Here is a 21,718-nt window from a genome sequence, read left to right on the forward strand (position 1 = left end):
GTGAGTATCTTCTCTTCTCTACGGCCAGCGTGGCTGCAGTCATGCCGGGGAGTGTTGTGCAGTGCAGGCCGTGTCGTTGGCGCGCGTGGAGCGGGCGCGTTGATCGGCGCTGGTCGGACGCCCGAACGGGCATGCAGGACCCTCGGCCGGTCGCCAGGGCACGGCCGGGGGGTTTTTGCGGGACGATTCGCACACCAATTTCGGTGTGGGCGATTCGTGTCATGTCATGAGGTCGGAGCGAAATATGTTCGCTGTCTGGGATGACCTTGCCGGAAACGAAGTGAGGCGGTTTCCAGCCAAGGTTAGCCGGCCACGTGAGGGGTCGGGGCCAATCGGAGCATCCGATTCAGGTGATGATGTTTCGCTTCGGGGTGGCCCCTCCGCCGCGCTGCAAGTCCTAAAAAGATCGGAGCGGTCCCACTGCCTTTCTCTCTCTCTTTCTGTTTTTCTTCTTTCGTTCTCTCGCTCTGGCCTCGCCCTCGTCGGCATCGCCACGATCCGCTTCCTGCTGCCTGGACTTTGTCTCTCTCTCTCGCTCTGGCCTCACCCTCATCGACATTGTCACGACCCGCCTCCTGCTGCCTGGACTTCGCCCCTTCTCAACTCAAGCCCCTCTTTCACTAACACGGTCTCCACAGCTGAAGCCAGCGCAGAGACGTCATGCCAGCTGTCGGGTACTGCACCATGGAGCAATCCCCCCCCCGAAATGTATTGGTGGCGCGTTGTGCAATCAAGAACAAAGGTACAGAGATCGTAGCCTCAACTCCCCTCCCTTCTTGATGCAATACTCACTCTTCATCGGGTTTTGTGTGTGTGTACGCGTGTGTGTGTACGCGTGTGTGTGTGTACGCGTGTGTGTGTGTACGCGTGTGTGTGTGTGTGTGTGTGTGTGTGTGTGTGTGTGTGTGTGTGTGTGTGTGTGTGTGTGTGTGTGTACGCGTGTGTGTGTGTACGCGTGTGTGTGTGTACGCCTGTGTGTGTGTGTGTGTGTGTGTGTGTGTGTGTGTGTGACCTGGCGCCTGTCTGCTTTAGTAAGATTGCAGAAGGTCGTTATTGTTATCATTATTATTGTTAATATTCTTGCGTTAAGTCTGCTCTGTGTCCCCTTTTGTAAGTTGCTTGTTTATTTGCTGCACCACACCTCTCTCCCCTATCTCTGCACAACACACCCCAATAAATCTTGATCATACCACATACCATTCCTCACCCGTTGTTCATAAATGATTATTAGAAATTTTCCCTGCTCGTTTTTGTCTTTTCTTCTATTGATCCAGCAGGGTCCGAATCCTAGTTTAGCCGGAACTTTATTCCCAACGATCCGTTCCTTTTCGCCTTGGCAGTGTCGCTCAGCTGCATCCGATCCGGTAAAGTGATCCGGTCCGGTAGAGTGATCCGGTTCGGAGAAGGTGTACCCGGGCGTGTTCCCTGGTAATTAAATCACGTGCTTAATTAGGTAACCTGATTAACCCATAGACGGGAGGACCCTGGGTCACGCGGTTGAGTTATTGGCGTCCACGGTCGGTTAAGTGATCCGCCGCGTCCCAGAACTATCCGTGTGCGACGGCCTACAATTTTGGGGAGTCTGGTGGGAGCCGAGATAGCTTCCCCCACCTAGTGGTCTTCTCAACCGGTCCCCGGCCCGCAACAATATGTCTATATATATATATATATATATATATATATATATATATATATATCTATATATATATATATATCTATATATATATATATATATATATATATATATATATATATATATATATATATATATATATATATATATATATATATATATATATATATATATATATATATATATATATATATATATATATATATATATATATATATACACACACACACACACACGGGACAACAAGTATTTGATACACTGCCGATTTTGCAGGTTTTCCCACTTACAAAGCTTGTCGAGGTCTGTAATTTTCATCATAGGTACACTTCAACTGTGAAAGACGGAATCTAAAACAAAAATCCTGAAAATCACATTGTATGATTTTTAAATAATTAACTTGCATTTTATTGCATGAAATAAGTATTTGATACATCAGAAAAACAGAACTTAATATTTGGTACAGAAACCTTTGTTTGCAATTACAGAGATCAGACGTTTCCTTTCATTCTTAACCAGGTTTGCACAGACTGCAGCAGGGATTTTGGCCCACTCCTCCATACATATCTTCTCCAGATCCTTCAGGTTTCGGGGCTGTCGCTGGGCAACACAGACTTTCAGCTCCCTCCAAAGATTTTCTATTGGGTTCAGGTCTGGAGACTGGCAAGGCCACTCCAGGACCTTGAGATGCTTCTTACAGAGCCACTCCTGAGTTGCCCTGGCTGTGTGTTTCGGGTCGTTGTCATGCTGGAAGACCCAGCTACGCCCCATCTTCAATGCTCTTTTTGAGGGAAGGAGGTTGTTGGCCAAGATCTCGCGATACATGGCCCCATCCATCCTACCCTCAATACGGTGCAGTCGTCCTGTCCCCTTTGCTTAAAAGCATCCCCAAAGAATGATGTTTCCATCTCCATGCTTCACGGTTGGGATGGTGTTATTGAGGTTGTACTCATCCTTCTTCATCCTCCAAACACGGCGAGTGGAGTTTAAACCAAAAAGCTCTATTTTGGTCTCATCAGACCACATGACCTTCTCCCATTCCTCCTCTGGATCATCCAGATGGTCATTGGCAAACTTCAGACGGGCCTGGACATGCGCTGGCTTGAGCAGAGGGACCTTGCGTGCGCTGCAGGATTTTAATCCATGGCGGCGTAGTGTGTTACTTATGGTTTTCTTTGACACTGTGGTCCCAGCTCTCTTCAGGTCATTGACCAGGTCCTGCCGTGTAGTTCTGGGCTGATCCCTCACCTTTCTCATGATCATTGAGGCTCCACGAGGTGAGATCTTGCATGGAGCCCCAGACCAAGGGAGGTTGACTGTTATCTTGAACTTCTTCCATTTTCTAATAATTGCGACAACAGTTGTTGCCTTCTCACCAAGCTGCTTGCCTATTGTCCTGTAGCCCATCCCAGCCTTGTGCAAGTCTACAATTTTGTCCCTGATGTCCTTAGACAGCTCTCTGGTCTTGCCCATTGTGGAGAGGTTGGAGTCTGATTGATTGGGTGTGGAGAGCTGTCTTTTCTACAGATAACGAGTTCAAACAGGTGCAGTTAATACAGGTAATGAGTGGAGAATGGGAGGGCTTCTTAAAGACAAAACTAACAGGTCTGTGAGAGCCAAAATTCTTCCTGGTTGGTCAGTGATCAAATACTTATTTCATGCAATAAAATGCAAATTAATTATTTAAAAATCATACACTGTGATTTTCAGGATTTTTGTTTTAGATTCCGTCTTTCACAGTTGAAGTGTACCGATGATAAAAATTACAGACCTCTACGTGCTTTGTAAGTGGGAAAACCTGCAAAATCGGCAGTGTATCAAATACTTGTTCTCCCCACTGTATATGTATATATATATATATATATATATATATATATATATATATATATATATATATATATATATATATATATATATATATATATATATATATATTTATTTGTACATATATATATATATATATATATATATATATATATATATATATATATGTATATATATATTTATATATTTGTACACATTTATATATAAATATATATATTTGTAAATATATATTTTTGTATATATATGTATGTATATATATATATATATATATATATATATATGTATGTATATATATATATATATATATATATATATATATATATATATATATATATATATATATGTATATATATATATATTTATTTGTACATATATATGTATAGATATTTATTAATTCATATATATATATATATATATATATATATATATATATATATATATATGTACATTTTTATTTGTATATTATGTATGTATATATATTATATATATATATATATATATATGTATGTATATATTTATATATTTGTACACATTTATATATAAATATATATATTTGTAAATATATATTTTTGTATATATATGTATGTATATATATATATATATATATGTATGTATATATTTATATATTTGTACACATTTATATATATATATATATATATATATATATATATATATATATATTTATTTGTACATATATATGTATAGATATTTATTAATTCATATATATATATATATATATATTTTATTTATTTGTATATATATATATATGTATCTATATTTATATCTTCTTCTTCTTTCGGCTGCTCCCATTCGGGGTCTCCACAGCGGATCATCCATATGATCCGCATAGTGATTTGGCACATTTTTTACACCGGATGCCCTTCCTGACGCAACCCTGGTCGCCTCTTGCGACACAGGGATCTGGTACACCTATTTTTCACCGGGGTATACACCGGCCCAGTACACTGGTACTCATTTCGCCAACCTCCGAAGGATGACAGGCTGAGTCAACCCCCTGGTGTATTAATTCAGTGGCTCAACGGGGCTTGAACTCAGGACCTTTTGGATCCTAAGCCGCTGCCCTAACCACTGCCCCAACACCAGGCAAATATATATATATATATATATATATATATATATATATATATATATATATATATATATATATATATATATATATATATATATATATATATATATATATATATATATATATAATATTTTGAAATTTAAAAGAAACTTACCACTTGTTTGAAATGTAATAAAATTGTAAGAGTTCAAAATAAAACAAACCAACAATTGCTAATTGAAACATTGGCATTTTATTGATGACATGTCAAGTTTTTGACCAAGATACACCATCTCATCAGTTTGTTCTACAGTACAGAACAGCACAGGGTGCAATGTCAGTCCCCTTCCAATAGCGTGTGTGGCTACTATTGTTTTGGATACAGGCAGTGCATCGTCGGCACATACTGCCTACCAGTCTTTGGATGGATTGCTGCTGGATTCTGTCCCACTCAGTCATCAATGTCTGAAGCCATCTGACTTAGGACCATCTGCCTGTCCTGCCTTGCAGTGGTGACTCTTGGCCTCCCTGATCGAGCGGTCATCTGCGGAGTTGTGGAGGGTGTCTCTGTCCACCAGGGCCGATATCTTCTGTTGTTAACAGCCAAGGCGACTTGCCACCTCACGGTAGCTCAATCCGCCTTGCAGTATGCCCAAGGCACACTGCCGTTGATCCCTTGACAATCGTGGCATGTTGATTGAAATGCCCATTTTGCACTGGCCTTTTTAAAGCCAATATCAATACATCACGTGCAGCTCATTAAAATCATCCCGTACCCCTTGGCTAATTACTGACAGTCAAAACGGCTGTTCAACAGCTGTGCTATGAAGTGACCATTGAAGGTTCAAGTGACTATCCGTGACCATTTTGTCTGACAGTGAGGAAACTATTGTCTCCAAATAAGTTCACACATTTACTACACGCAGTGTTATTGTTGATATTTAAGGGTTTAAAAGGTGGTAAGTTTCTTTTGCGTTTCAGTATATATACACATATATCATGTCCCCATATGTGTGGTGCACAACTTTAGACACTAAAATTATGGCTGCATCACTCGAGTAAGTTATTGAGTTTCAGCAAGGATGTTTCCACTCTAAAATGGCCTTCTATCCCCACCATTAGGGTGGGTAAACAGCCTACTCTGTTTATATCACCTGTTTACCTCACACCAGTTGTATTTCTGATATGAAAAATGGTTGCTGGAACCCTTTTATTTTTTTACCATCTGCACTGTTTTTTGTATCTTACAAAAAAAAAATATCCATAAATTTTTGAGGCTCATTGAAGACCTAAACCACAGAACAATTCCATACATTTTGATGTATAAGTGGGAACAAAATCCATTTCAAGATTTGTGCTTCAATTATATTCACTCTCACTTATGCTTGTCCTTTTATGTCACCATGCAATAGACCGTTATATATTATATAATAATGTTGCACTGCTTTACTGTGTTATCCTCATCCTTTACACCAGGGTCTTGCTGAGTTTCCAGCAACGGTGACGGGTGGTGAGTCTTCACCACTGGTAGAGGTGGCCGGTTCATGCATTGATCATGCTGTTGAGCAGGACTCTCCTCGGATGTTCTGCAGTGCTGATGGCGAGTGGCTCGTGCTCATTGGAAACTGCTCCTGTGGTCCTGGCTACCAGCAAGCCGGTGACCGATGCCTGAGTAAGTATGACAGGAATTCATAATTTCACAGGTGATGGCATTGCCTGTCCAATAAAGCGTGCTCACCCATGCAACATGTGGATTGTCAGGCATCACAGGTGTAATAATACCAATCGGAGGTGATGAGGAGACCGTGAAGAGGTTTCATTTCTTTTGGTGTGCTGCTTTTTATGGGTTGTAGTTGTGCTGTTTCTTCATTGAATTAACAGGTGTTATTGTAAGCTAACCAGCTGCCCCTATATGGTGTTTGTGTATGTATGCACGTGTGCAAAGCAGTAGATGTGCAAGCACACCTTTGGAATAATCCGTTGAGGAATGTTGAATGACCGTGTTTGATTTCAGATTTGTGGAGTCTTTTATGTACGATTTTCATGCACTTCAACTGTGTTTACATGGAAAAGGTGAATGGGTGGGATATACAAAATGCATTTACCAAGCCCTCTGTTGGCCAAATATAGTTTCTTAACAAGTGACATAAAGAGCAGTTGTTAGGTGATTATAGCATGAACAAGAACACTGAATTTCCTGACTTCCTGTTATGGTTGTAGATTAACCTTGTGGTATTCCATTATATCAAACAAGTAAAAAAGACATAAAATGTCATGGCCCCCATTGTTTTTGTAATTTTGCTGTACGGAGTTAAAGGGCTCGCCCATATTTGTGGACAACTAAAATAGCCATCAGTCTGTCTACCAGTCGGCCAACTTTGATCAGATCACAAGATAAAGTGAAGTGCACGTGAAAGCCATCATGTACTGTGCATGTGCCACGTTTGAACAAACTCGGACCATGCATGTCTGAGAAATGGTTGGGGACACATTTTGGTAAGAAATTGGCCGCCAGTCGACCATCTTGAATCTGTTCTCGAAAACAAATGAGATGCATATGTAAGCCATCATTCTTTATCTGCCTGCCAAGTTTGAACAACATCGGTCAATGCCTGTCCGAGAAACGGGTGGGGACGTTTTCAACATCGGGTTTTTTTTTACAACTAAAATGGCCGCTAGTTGGCCATCTTGGATCTGAAGTCGAAAAAGAATGACGTGCATATGTAAGTCGTCACTCATTATCTGTGTGCCAAAGATTGAACAACATCGGTAAGTGCATGTCTGATAAATGGTTGAGGTGTTCAAAACCAGGGGTTTTTGTTACATCCAAAATGGCCACCAGTCTACCAGTCGGCCATCTTTGATCAGATCACAAAATAAAGTGAAGTACACCTGGATGCTATCATGTAGTGTACTTCTGCCAAGTTTGAACAAAATCGGACCATACATGTCTGAGAAATGGTTGGGGACACATTTAAGTAAGAAAATGGCCACCAGTCAACCATCTTGAATCTGATCTCAAAAAACAAATGATATGCATATGTAAGCCATCATTCTTTATCTCTACGCCAGGTTTTAACAATATGGGAAGGTAGCATGGGTCGGGGGGGGGGGGGAGGGAATGGGAAGGCTGCGTGAGGGGAGGGGAATGGGAAGGCTGCGTGAGAGGAGGGATTGGGAAGGCTGCGTAAGGGGAGGGAATGGGAAGGCTGCGTGAGAGGAGGGATTGGGAAGGCTGCGTGAGAGGAGGGATTGGGGAGGCTGTGTGAGAGGAGGGATTGGGAAGGCTGCGTGAGGGGAGGGAATGGGAAGGCTGCGTAAGGGGAGGGAATGGGAAGGCTGCGTGAGGGGAGGGAATGGGAAGGAAGTGTGAGGGGAGGGAATGGGAAAGAAGTGTGAGGGGAGGCAATGGGAAGGCAGCATGAGGGAATGGCATTGGAAAGCAGTTTGAGGGGAGGGAATAGGAAGGCAGTGTACCAGGACATTACCGGGGTGATAAACCATGTCCAATCAGCAGTGTTTTCTTTCTAACCACCGTATTATATATAAAACCGGGAGGTAGAATTAAAAAAATCAAAACTAATGCTATTTTGGTAAAGGCCTGCCTGCATGCAGACTCCCCCCCCCTCACATTCCTCCACCCTCCTCGCGATCCATACTAAACGTGCACGCACATGGCGATATACTCAACCTTTCACTCACACATATGCACGGATTTCCCCACACCCGCACTGCACGGTGGCACGTCCCGCCTGGCTTCGATGCCGCAGCTCGTTCACTCCCTACGAGGCTTCGGCGCTGCAGAAGTACATGGTTCGCGAGACAGTTGCATAACCTCCTCCACAGTTCCACGCACCATGGGCCCGATTTTGAGTTCAGATTGTGCGCCAGCGAAACCCGCACACACGTAACCAAGAACAGGTACGCACACACCCCACGGAGAGTCATTTGGTGCTATTTCTACCACGTCAATGTGTGCTGTCTACGTACCTCTTAACTTGCAGATACTACCAACTATTAATATATTGGAGTAACGATTGGTATATTTATTTGAATATTTTGTCATGAAAGCACGCAAAAAATGCTGTAAAGCAAAAAAAAAAAAAAACTTCACTTGCAGTAACAAAAAAGTTCCTCTTCGCTTGAAGAAACTACCGACTGTTAATATATTGGCGGAATCATAATAGTGTTACGTTTGAGGGGGGGGGTATGCATTCAAAGGGTAATTCGGATGTTTAATTAGGTATGCCATGCTGTTCAAGTTTACCAGGATCTCGATGTAATAAGTAGCAATTCAGTGGTGATAAGTTGTCTAGTAAATGTTCATTTCTTCAAGGGGGGGAAATGATAATTGTCACGTAATTAGATAGGGACACGGGATAGGGTAAGTGTGTCTGTGTAAACCCCTTTTGGTATTCTCTGGAGACTGGCCGTGACGTCACAGGACAGTGCAGCGGATGGCTCCGCCCCTTGATCACGATTGGCAGAAGGCGACGGCGGTGGGCCAATAAACGGCTCGATTGGAAGAGACGAGGACGGGAGGATAAAAAGGTTCTGTTCGGGGTCGAAAAGGAAGAGGAAGAAGATCACAACCAAAAGATCGTGTTTTTTTGGTGTGGAGGCTGTTGCGCAGAGAGCGTCCTTGTTGTTGTGCTGATTCGATCGTGTTCTTGATCGTGTCTTGGAGCCTTGCTGAGCCTCGTGCCTCACCTTGGTTGGCTCTGGGGTTCTGCTGACTCGGAGTACGGGGTCGAACAGCGGGCGGACCTGCCTCCCTCTCCTGCTCGCAACTTGGCACCAGAACTGGTTCCCTGGCGGCTGTGAGCGGACTTGGGCCAAGACCAGGAGGTCGACAGCACCACGGTTTCTCCTGCCCCCCTGACGAGAGCAAGGCCAGCTCGTCCGACGCCGATCCAGGGACAGTTGCGTCCACACCACGGTCCAGCCTGACCACCAGAAATAGCTACGTTGTGTGTGTGTGTGTGTGTGTGTGTGTGTGTGTGTGTGTGTGTGTGTGTGTGTGTGTGTGTGTGTGTGCTTGGCACCTTAGAGGGATTGAGAACTGTATATTCATTGGAATTGTCTGTGTTTTCCCCACGCCCGATCCCACACCATCCCGTCGAATCGCCCCGGATCCCTCTTCTTGCCGAGTCTTGTTATTTCTGGTAATAATAAAAACAAATAAACATCATCAACTCAGTGAAAAGTGACTCGTGCCACCTTCCTCGTCCCGTTTGCGGTAGAGCGATTAGAACCGCCATGTTTGGGTTATAAATAAATAAACCGCCTCCATTGTTTTGGCTCATTCTACGTTGGCGGGACTGTTCAAGTCCCGTGGACGTCACACTAGTATATTTATATGAATATTTTGTAATTGTTGTGTAGCAAACACAGCCCACACGAAGGATCTTTCGCTCAACTGCTTTCAATCGCATCTCCTGCTCCATACACTCGCCAGCCCGCTGATGTCACTCAGTTCCACCTCGTCAGTTCCGGTTCATCATGCATTCATTAACATTCATGTAACTCCCATTACCACATATTCCTTTTTACATGAAAATAACAACTAGTAATGAAAAAATAACAAAGAACGTAGTCAACATGTAATTGTCATGCAGTCATTAATATTAATGTCACTCTCAATACCACATATTCCTTTTTACATGAAAATAACAACTAGTAATGAAAAAATAACAAAGAACGTAGTCAGCATGTAATTGTCATGCATTCATTAATATTAATGTCACTCTCAATACCACATATTCCTTTTTTTCATGAAAATAACAACTAGTTATGAAAACCCCCCAACCTAAAATTGTAAGCATGTCATGCAATATGACATGTCACATGACAAAGTCCTTGGTCCATTAAGTGGCTCGACGATATCTCTCCCATGAAGAACACCAGGGGTAAAAACTTGTGGAGGCATTTGTTGGACAGGGTGATGTGCCCTTTAGTCCTCAGAACCTGTCGTACTTCCAGCAGCAAGTCCATTTGAGGTCTCAATTGCAGGTGTGAGATGAATTTCATTCCACACTTTCCCACCAGAGAGTTTGTAGGTAGCAGGACCGCTCCGCTAACTGATCTTGAGGGGTTGGATAAACTTGTTTTGTCCTTTCTGGTGAAGTCCAGGTTTCCGAACTCGCTCGAAAGAATCACATTGGAAGGTGGAAGGTTTCGCTCCCTGACGCTTGGCTGTGTATTGTTTAGACTTCTCTTGTTAATGTTGAACACAGCATCTCACATCCTCGAGGTCTTGCAGCAGGTACGCTGATTTGATGGTGTCCGATGTGCAACTTGGTGTGCAATGTACATCCATGTAGAAGTTCAGCAGGGGTCTGATGAGTTGTTGCATGTCTTGTAGTTCGATACGTTTGCAAGAAGTTGGGTACAAATGATTTCCAGGGCTTCCCTTCGAGATTTGTAGTATGTACACAGTCCTTAAACACTGTTGAATTGTTCTATCTCCTCGTTGGCACGTGGGAATAGATAGAACTACAGCATTGTTTGATGTTTCTTTCCTGCAGGAATGTTTCAAACTCAGTTGAAACAAACTGAGATCCATTGTCAGAATAAGTTCCTGTGGATTTCCTTCATGACTGAATAGTGTAATCAGGAACTTGATAACTGCAGCAGATATTACTTGGGACGTAAATACTACTTCTGGCCATTTGCTGAAGTAATTAAGGTAATAGCATAGCGACAGTCCATTTGGCCGTTATCAAGTGGTCGCACTATATTGATGAGAAGATTTTCCCAAGCAGCATTAGGGAGTGGTACTGGTTGCAAAGGTGGAGCCCAAGTGACAGCGGTTATATCATGCATTTGTCAAGTAATGCACAACTTGATGGCAACTTCCATTTGGGAGTCCATCCCTGGCCACCAGTAGAGGTCACACAGCCATTGTTTAGTCCTTACAATACATTGATGCATCTAATCTCTTGGGCAAGCTGAATTAACTTGGGTTGAAGTTCTGTCGGCACTATCACACGGTGAGTGCCCCAAATCAAGTAATCCTCTTATACAGTCAGTTCATTCCGAATGCGAAAGTATGGAAGTACATTTGGGTCAATGCCCTTCACATTGCAAGGCCATCTTCTGTACAATAGGGCATCTATCGCAAGTTTCCTTGAATTGTTCCACAGGTACAGCAGCGCAGTCACTGGACACTAAAGCCACCATTTCTTCATCCAGTTTGTGGTAAGGCTATGTCATGGGGAGTGGTAACTGCGATAAACAGTCTGCAGTCACATTTTTATGGCCAGGTTAGTCCACAATTTCGTAGTTAAACGACAGTAAGCGTGCAGACAAACGTGCAATTCTTATTCCAGCTTGACCAAGACCTTTCGAAGACAGTCGTGTGGTCAGTGGACTGTGGTCTGTACGCAGGATAAATTTCCAACCCCGCAGGTAAGTATGCCATTTCTCAGTTGCCCCCCCCACTTCCTTCTCTACTGTAGAGTACTTGCGTTCGCATTATGTGAGCGTTCGTGAGGCTAATGCTACTGTTTCCTCTGCAGAGTCCTCATGAAGTTGGGTGAGCACTGCTCCAAGTCCATAATCAGAGTGTGCGCAGCCTCAGTCCAGGAGAAGTCAGCATCTTTGCGCAGTAAGGCACGAAGTGGCTCCACAACTGTTGCATAATTTGGAATGAATTTGGAGTGCCAAGAAGTCAAGTCCAGAAATGAATGCAGAGCAGATGCATCCTTTGGGGTGGTCCTTGTGTTACTGCCACCACTTCTTTGGTGTTTGGGCTCATGCCCTTTTCTGAGATCACGTGACCCAGAAAAGAAAGTTCAAATTTCCTGAAATGACATTTGTCCTTATGCAGTTTTAAACCTGCTTAATCAATACGATTCAAAACAGCTTGAAGACGTTCCTCATATTTCTCAGGAGAAGAAACATAGCCAATTATGTCATCTAGGTAACACTGGATGCCCTCCTGGCCAGCTAAGATCTGTGACATCATTCGCTGGAATGCACTGGAAGTAGAAGCAAGACCATAAGGAACACGGCAAAAACGGAAAAGTCCCTCGTGTGTTGTGAAAGCCGTAAGGTCTCTGCTTTCCTCATGCAAGGGCACTTGATGATATGCACTCTGAATATCAAGAGTAGAGAACATTCTCACTACCCGAAGTTCTGCGAATACCTCCTCAATATGTGGGAGTGGATGACTATCTATTACGATCGCCTTATTGGGTTCACGAATATCCACGCACAGTCGTGTACCTCCTGTTTTCTTATGCGTCACGACAAAAGGTGAAACCCATTCGGAAGAGTCAATTCTCTCAATGATACCCGCTTCTTCAAGTGTGTTCACTTCTTGTGAGACAGCATCACGGAGAGCAAAAGGTAAACGGTGAAGCTTCTGCTGGATTGTCACCACATCGGGCCTTTTTGTCACTCTGTGTACAAATCCTTTTGCACAGACTGGAGTTCCAGTGACGTTAGGATTAATGTCTGCCAAACCGATGTTTGATGCACAGAGATACTTAAGGCCCGGTCACACCTTGACGTTTTAGCCAGCGATGGCAACGTTATTAAAATGTATGTAAAACGCTGGCTGACGTTGAACTTTTGATGTTTTTTTTTTAAGATTCGGACGTATTCATAACGAGTTGGTCGTATGCATAACATATTAGTAATGGACACAGAACGTTTCGTTGTGTTATAGATAACTTATACCAACGAATGCTGAACCTGTTGTTGGCCTACACAACCTATGCCCAACGATAGTCTAACTTCGGCATAGCGCGTTGCACGCATCGCCGACGATGTCGTGACGTAGCCTATTAAAAGGCTGACGCACAACGATTCGAATCATAACTGCCGTAGAAATGGAAGTGACAACATCGCGGTCACACCTTGGCGTTCTTGCCAGCGTATGCCAACCTAAGAAAAATGTGTCTAAAACGTTGGGGGCACGTCAAATACGGTATGAGTAAGTTTGGTATACGTGAGTAGAACGCTAAAGTATGCATTCATACGTCGTAGTAAGTAGAGTACGTCAAGAAATTTTAAACATGTTCAAAATTTTACGACGTACTCGGCGTATGACACACGTTCCGCATGCGATGGGGATAAGTTTTACACACGATATGCGGACGCTTACACACGTCCACAAAGGCTACTTATAAGCTACTCATAAGTCGAAACACGTCGCGGTAATGTCTTTTTTACGCGAAACTTATTTCTAACTTATGTTTGACGTGCTTTGAACCAATTCTTTACGTAGCTCCAACACACATCGACGTATGTAGACGTATTCCAATGACGTCTTCCGGTCGACAAAAAAAAATGAATGTGTTTCTAGCTTACAACTGCCATATAAAGACGTGTTCCCAGCGATTTTGGGAATTGGTATATAAAAATGCTGCTCATAAAAGGGGAACCCAACAGTGTTTTCGAGTTCCTTTTTGATTCGATGTCCATGTCAGCAGTATCAGTATTAGTATTAGTATTAGTATTAGTAGTAGTTTGTTCATGTTGGCAGTAGTAGGTGAGTGTGAGTGGGAGGGTATGGGTTATGATGGATCGTCCTTGCGTCCGCGTGTCCACGGGTAGGTTCATAGGCTGCCACTCAAAGATTTAAATGGCTGCATCTCCACTATTGAAAGTAGACGCTTGCGCTCAACAATTGGATTTTTTTTACACTCAACGACTTTTAAACGGTACCACTCAGCTAGTTTCATTGTTTACAATGAACGATTTAAATTGCTGTCACTCGCCTTTGTTTTTTGACGCTGGGGTTTGGAAATTTGAAGCGTTTCTTCTGAACGTGTTAAAATGCTCAAACTCGACTATTTTAAATAGATGCTGCCGATGGACAATTGGAATCATAGCCAAGCTAGACATCGAAGTGTGAACATCCTCGTCATGCCGAAGAAAAGTTTGAAGAATGCTGCAAATAAGTGTCCTGGCCGTGGCCGTGGACGCTGACGCAAGGACGATCCATTATACCGACGTCTTTCAGCCTATGAGTAACTTAAAAGTAACGTCTGTCGATGTGTGGCAACGATCGCGTAACGTGCCAACAACACGTTAATCATAGATTAGAAATAAGTTTCGGGTACGCTAAACATTACCTCGGCGTGTCTCAACTTATGATTAACTTACAAGTAGCATGTGTTGACGTCTGTCAACGATCGCAGACCGTGCATACAACTTGTGGCCAGCGTAGCGGAACGTGTGAGTCATACGCCGGCATACGTCGTGAAATTTCAAGCATGAAAAAATTTGAGGACAACCAAAAAGTACAACGTTTAAAGCCAACGTACAACGACGTATGGCAGTGTTTTTCAGCGTGCTCTCAATGTTATCAAAACTTACCCATAACGTATTCAACGTGTGCCAGCGTTTTAGAAAAAAAATTCAAAAATCGGCATACGTTGGCTAAAACGTCAAGGTGTGACCGGGCCTTTAGCACTGGTGTAGGTGTAGCACATCCATTAACAACATTCAGTCCGAGAGCAGTGAAGAGGTCCATGATACGCAAATCACCCAAAAATGGAAAGAGCAAACTGTGTATGTAATTGCCCAAAAAAAAGGATCCCTTTGGCCTGTGCCATCATGGATTGCAAAAGCAGGTTATGAAGCATGGCGTTTCACTCAATTAATTTACACTTTCTGTACATTCCATAATCTTTTCTTCGCTCAATATAATCGTCCGAGCAGGAGAAAAAGTTAAGTTTAATGCTTCGCTTAAATAAATACACGGAGTTATAAAAATCACTAATTTGTTAAAATTTTTGGATTTCACTCCAGATTTCAACACTTATTTTGTCCATCAGATCCGATTCTCAAATCCTACATAATATTTAGATTATGTACTTTAATTATTCCACAAGAGTAGATCGTTGCCTTTTATTAGTATAGATATCTACAAATTCCTGAACCCATCAAATAATCCTATAATCGGACCTGGTAAATGTCCCATATACCTACGTCTACCTTGGAAAGGCAAAGTGTCTAAATGGTTTGAAAACCAGATCAAACAGTGTCCCATTGTTACTATGTGGTTCAACCACGAGTGATTTTCACCACCCGCCGGTCGGTTGCTTCCGTCAGTCCAAAAAGTCATTCTGCCCGCGTCTCATATAAATAAGATTATGAACGAATTTCAGTGCCAGTGTGATACTGGGTACATGGGCCGAACATCTTTAAGATTGAAGGATCGCATTGAACAACACATTCCTTTGGGGATCAGACGGGGTCAGTTAACCGAACAGCGACAACCAACTTGGGCTTGTAATGATGTACATAGTATGACAACTATTCCCTCTTCCCCTGCAATTGGTTACCATTTCCTGAATAATCCTCAGTGTGCAGAGCAATATCATATTGGCAAGTTTTAAATCCTGAGTAGAGGAAGCCGTTTAGCTCACTTTAGTGCAATGGAGGCCACATTCATCAGGTCCACCATTCCTAGTCTTTATAGACAGAAATAATTTGTCTGAACCTTGTATCTATTTTTCACTACAATGGCTTGACTGTGTGACAACTGTACCACAGTCAACGTTGAGTCATCATGAAAACCACCTCCCCTCCACTATCCCCTAGCTAATTAGCATTATGTTTCGGCTGGTTCTTGGTAATTCAACTCCCACTATTCATTATTCATGATGGTTCATTTCCATTTCATTTCCGCCTACTCATTATTAATGATGCTCTGAAGTTCCACCAATCAGGTAATTCTATACTTTCTTTCTCTCAACCAATCAGCGTTGAGGAAATTACATTGTAACTTTATAAATGAGAGTTTGGTGCTTCTTCATCTGTTTGTGGTTTTATTCCGAGGAGTGCAAGTCGAAAAGCTTTGATAATTTCCATTTTATTGAAATGCATATATATATATATATATATATATATATATATATATATATATATATATATATATATATATATGTATGTATGTATTTATATATATGTATGTATATATATATATATATATATATATATATATATATATATATATATATATATATATATATATATATGTATGTATATATATATATGTATGTATTGGCGCTAATTGAATAATTGGGTATTAAAACTAAATAATAATCGTAACTGCGAATAATATTCGAACTTCCGGGCCACGCACGTACGGGCACTCGAGAGCGAAGAAACGGCCTGCGTGGTTGTTGTTTGTTGCTCGCGGTTTGAATATTTATTTATTTATTTATTTATTTTATTTTATTTTTTTACGGGCACATACTAGTATATATAAACATTATAATAATAATAAAGACCCACCCACATCTCTCACCTGCGAATGGAGGGAATACCTGTGAATTTTATGCCAATCAGCTCACACCTAATCAACTAAACCCAGGTGGCTAGGATTATATACAGTAAACTAAATTAACACCTCCCATGCTCCTTTCGCCGAAACTGCTGCATAAAGCAACCAAGAAGGCCTACGGAAGGTAAGTGCTATGCTGTGTCAAACCCTTCCCAGAGTTCCTCCACAGCTATAAAGACGTTCAAAAATATTACACACATGAGAATCCCAATGCTACACACCCTCTCAGCTACTGGACTGGTTTCATCACTTGTTGGTGAATCTTCAGTGACAGCGCATACAGCAATGCATACCAATGAGGCTCACAAGCATGTACAACGTGCAAACCTCAAAACAAGTCTATATATATATATATATATATATATATATATATATATATATATATATATATATATATATATATATATATATATATATATATACACACACACACACACACATAATAAAGAAAGACTTATCCACATCTCTCACCTGTGGATGGAGGGAATAGCCAATCGGCTCTCACCTAATCAACTAAACCCTGGTGGCTCGGATTATATTAATAAATTAACATCTCCCATGCATATATATATATATATATATATATATATATATATATATATATATATATATATATATATATATATATATATATATATATATATATATATATATATATATATAATACCAAGCTTGCACACTGAAAACTCGGCTCGCCATCACACGATCCCTATGAAATTGCTGTGGCACTTAGCAGACATGCCGCCAATGTTTGGGAAGTCTTGGCGTTCCATAGTACCACTTGCATTTTGCACAATGCGTATTTTTGTCATTCTCCGTGTACGGTGTGTCGTCTGCTACTAGCTATCTTGTACTGCTATCCCGTGCACGTGCACGGGTCTCGCTAGTATATATATATATATATATATATATATATATATATATATATATATATATATATATATATATATATATATATATATATATATATATATATGTGTGTACATGTGCCTCGGTATACCTTTTGTGTATGTCTTGGACTGCTGTGAGTACGTAGAATGTTTTTAACGCCACACATATGAGCCAACTGTCTTGAAATGTGGGGTAAGAGGTTTGATTGTGGCAGTCAGAGGCACTTTAATAGATTCAATCTTCAGATTATAATGTCAGACATTTGGTGTGGTATGAAGAAGATGGAAGAAAGGTGTAAATTAAGAACTTTGTTTGTGAAAATTCACTCCTTACCCTTGCTTTCCCAATGAATAACAACCTGCAATTCTGCTTTAGAAAAAAAACTACACCTTTTTTTTATTCCTTCCCGTTGGGAGCAGCCAAGTGTGCATGAAAATCAGGTGGTGAAAGGATTGTTTCATGCAATAGCACAAGCGCAAATGGATGGCTAAGAGGCCAGCAGAACGGTGGGATTAAGGAGACAGTTCAACTCAAGGTCTGCAGGTTAGGAACCTTAGTGCGCCAGTTGTAGATAGAGCTTTTGGCCTGACAAGAGCTGGTTTGGGCAGCGGCAAATTGTTTCATTCCCACGAGGTCTGTGTGGGAATTGCCTTCTCAAAGTGATAATGACTGCCTTCTCTTGGCAATTCCTTTTTTTCCAAAGTCCAACAATTACATTGATTTTGAGCTGCTGTTTCTTTTCTATGTTATAATGTTGGTTATTTTGCGCTTGTTGGGATAACATTTGCGAAGAAACCCCAACCACTGAGGAGTTTGAGAATGATTTCTATATATTTTTTTTGGTTGGGAGGTTGGGGGGGGGGGTGGTGGCGGGTTGGCGATTGGGGGTACATAAGGTCTCAACGGTTCTCAGCTTCCACTCGCTTGATTCGACATCCATGAGGTGGATGTTCCATGTTTGTAAAGCTGCTGTCACATCAACAATAACAGAAGTGGCCTTTGTTATCATTATCTCTTTCAGATGAAAATTATTAATTATAATTACTACCTGTATCTTCACTCTCATAATTACCACAAGGTGTATACTGGCCGTCAGTTTTACTTGTGCATTTGATGTGGGTGTATCTGATGTAGCTGATATTTACTTTACCAGGAAAAAAAAATTCCGTGCTGTGATCGGTTCATCCGTTCCAGATCTATGTTGTCCCACCCTTTTAAAATTGGATAAACATGCCTAGCCACCAATGAAAGCCAGAAAAAGGCTGAAGTATTGGGCCACGTCTTCATCTTTTTTACTGTTTGAGTTTATTCTGCCTTTTAGCAATCTTCACATTCACCAATACTCTGCAGAGCGTCATGTAGCACTATGGTGGGCTTCTTTCCTGTGTAGCACTTTACATTGATTTGGTATGCGTGTGAATGATGGAGTAGAGGAGATTGAACAGAAAACAACGGAGACATGAGGTTGAAGAAAACTGATCAAAACCTCATTGAGGCTTAGCCTGCTCGCTGTTGTGTGACAAGGTGCAACGCCGTGCTCTTCACATATGAAAAATGAAGCTCAGCGGTTTAATGCACTTGCAGCAATAAAGCTGCATACGTTCAATTTGGTGGCATGAGAAAACATTTCTTGTGCCTCATGTACAGGGGGGCTGAAAACACTAGCCTATTGATCTTGCACAGCAGCAGTCCCAGCAGCTTGGCATGACTCAGATAGGCCATTTTAACCAATGCGAACTAACCCACTGGGATGCCTTTTAGTCTTCAGTTGTGCAAACTGCGCAACATATTGAGGGAGTGTGGCTTGCTGAATGGCACCATATCAGTCCTTTGTCGGACTGTTTAATCCCATTGGATTGTCCCTGAGTGTATTTGCAAATAAGGGAACATAAATATGTGCTAATTTTTTTCCGTGAACTTTAAACAGGATGAATGGATACTTTCAATATCTGCATTCCGGCTCCTGTGGAACTGTGATTGGTTCTGTGCGAGTGATCCGCAAATGCTGTCATGATGAATGGCTTCTTGGCCAGTTCTTTCTCAGCGAGGGGTGCTGTGGAGGTTGATTTTCAACCTTTAATGTGTTGCCAAAAGAAAGCTGTGCCTGCTGAGAAATCCTCCACATTTTCATGCTGCTTTTGCCTTTGTGTTGATTTAATGAAAACAGCTTTTGGCTCTTTTCCGTGAACTTTCCTCCAACAAAAGTAGTGTACCCACAGTGGCTGTAGGTTTTGGTGAACATGAAGTGCACAACATTTCATGATCTTCCTGGTTCTTTGTTTTATGAGTTTTCTCCTCATTTGTTATCTTTTTTTCTGGCTCTCTTAGAACTAGTCTTGCTCATGAATGATACTGTCAATCTGCGTCGGCACACAAGTAGAAGAATGGATTCAAATCAACAGAACGTTAATTTAGGTATGCTTCCTTAAAATCAGGGGTCACCTTCCCAGGATTGGTTCTTTGACTCCAAATCATTCCTGACTTGCCATGAACACTATGAGCCTCCAACACCGTCACTTCCATGTGGGTTGCTGGAGAAGCTACATTTCAAAGCACAGTCTACCTTAATGGATGGAATCAACACAGCCTTGAATGAGGTATGCTAACTTCCACGAAGCAAGAAAAAGCTGACATTTTGGCCATTAACCTCCTAAAACGTCAGCTTCTCCTTCTCAGTGGCAGTTAGCATACCTCAATCAACCATATGTTGATTTCATCCATCTCTCGAAGTCAGTATCAATGAATCTCAATGTGAGTTGATTTAATCCTGTTGAAAGTACAAATTATGTGTAAAACCGTTGGCAAGTTGACTTTCTTTTCCTGACTTTACTGTCTTTTTTTTTTTTCATTTCTTTTTTCCTTTTTTTTGCCTCTGCATTAATTTACCTTCTTTTTGCAGTTTTTACACTAATTTATTAAATCGTTCATTCTCTCTCTACTTTCTCGTAAACGTGTGTGTGTGTTTTTTTTTTAATATCTTTGAAACTTTTCAGCTTTGCAGCTACTTTGCTTTGCTTAATATTTTGTCTGCACAAGTATTGGACCTCGTACTGGACTCGATCTGTGCCCTGCTGCCTCGTCAAGTTAGGGGGTCTGATGTGGATGTATTAACGAGCCTAATGTGGTCAGAAATACAAAAATTAGCAGTATGTTGACCTGATAAGCTCATAACAAGGGCAAAATCTGGATCGGCACCTCTGGGTTTTTTTATTTTATTTCTATATACACGTGTTCTAGGCTTGTGGAAGAGTGCTGACGTAGAACAAAATCAAGACAAAACACAGCAAAGCGAACAGCAAGAGAAAGGGGAAAACACCAACAGCAGGGTGGAGGGAGAAAGTAGATGGAGATGGACAACAAGGGATGCAGATAATGATGAGGGGTAAGGGAGAACGCAAAGGCTGGACAATATGGTTACACAACGAAAATTTTGGGAGGGGTGCGGGGTGGTTTAATGGGTGTAGAAAAGGTAATGATTTTGGATGGGTGATGATGTGAGATGGTGGTGAATAGCTGTCTTGAAGACCTGGAGGGAAGAATGAGATTGAAGAGAATATGGAAGGTGGTTCCACAAGTGGGAAAATAGAAGAATAAATGAGTGGAGGTGAGCAGTGCTTCTTGATTTAGGCAGTTTCATGAGGAAGGGGTTTGCTGGTGGACTGCATGCATCCTGTAGATACCGGGGGAGGGGACAACGAATGGAGAGGGCAGAGGGTTCAAGACCAGAAATGAGGCGAAGAAGTCGGCCAAAGTGAAGTGATTAGCCCATAAACTCAGCTTCATTGAGTGAGATTTCAATGATAGTGAAGGTCTTGGTTTCCATGGCGTCAACCTGAGCAAGATGTGTGAGGTAGGGGAGCCAACTCAGAGGGGAGAGCAGAACTCCATAAAGCTGCGGATGGAGGCCTTGTAGGTGGATAGGAGCTCAGGTGTGCCAAGGAAGGACTTTACATGACAGAGGATGCCCAGTCGGCTTCTGGCTTTGGAGGCCAATTTTGAA

The 21,718-nt window shown here is 41.7% G+C and overlaps 1 protein-coding gene across 1 annotated transcript in view; it reads left to right on the forward strand.

The window, feature by feature from the left end:
• The window catches only part of LOC147028706 (ephrin type-A receptor 4-like), a 137,678-nt gene that overhangs the window by 46,325 nt on the left and 69,635 nt on the right, over positions 1 to 21,718 (forward strand). The window contains exon 4 of the mRNA XM_085879376.1: positions 6,000 to 6,195. Within this exon, the coding sequence (XP_085735502.1) occupies positions 6,000 to 6,195 (196 nt within the window). The remainder of the gene's footprint in view (positions 1 to 5,999; positions 6,196 to 21,718) is intronic.

The sequence above is a fragment of the Eptatretus burgeri genome, chromosome 4 (assembly GCF_056783735.1).
Source record: "Eptatretus burgeri isolate ZD-2024b chromosome 4, Ebu_testis_v1, whole genome shotgun sequence".
NCBI lineage: Eukaryota > Metazoa > Chordata > Myxini > Myxiniformes > Myxinidae > Eptatretus > Eptatretus burgeri.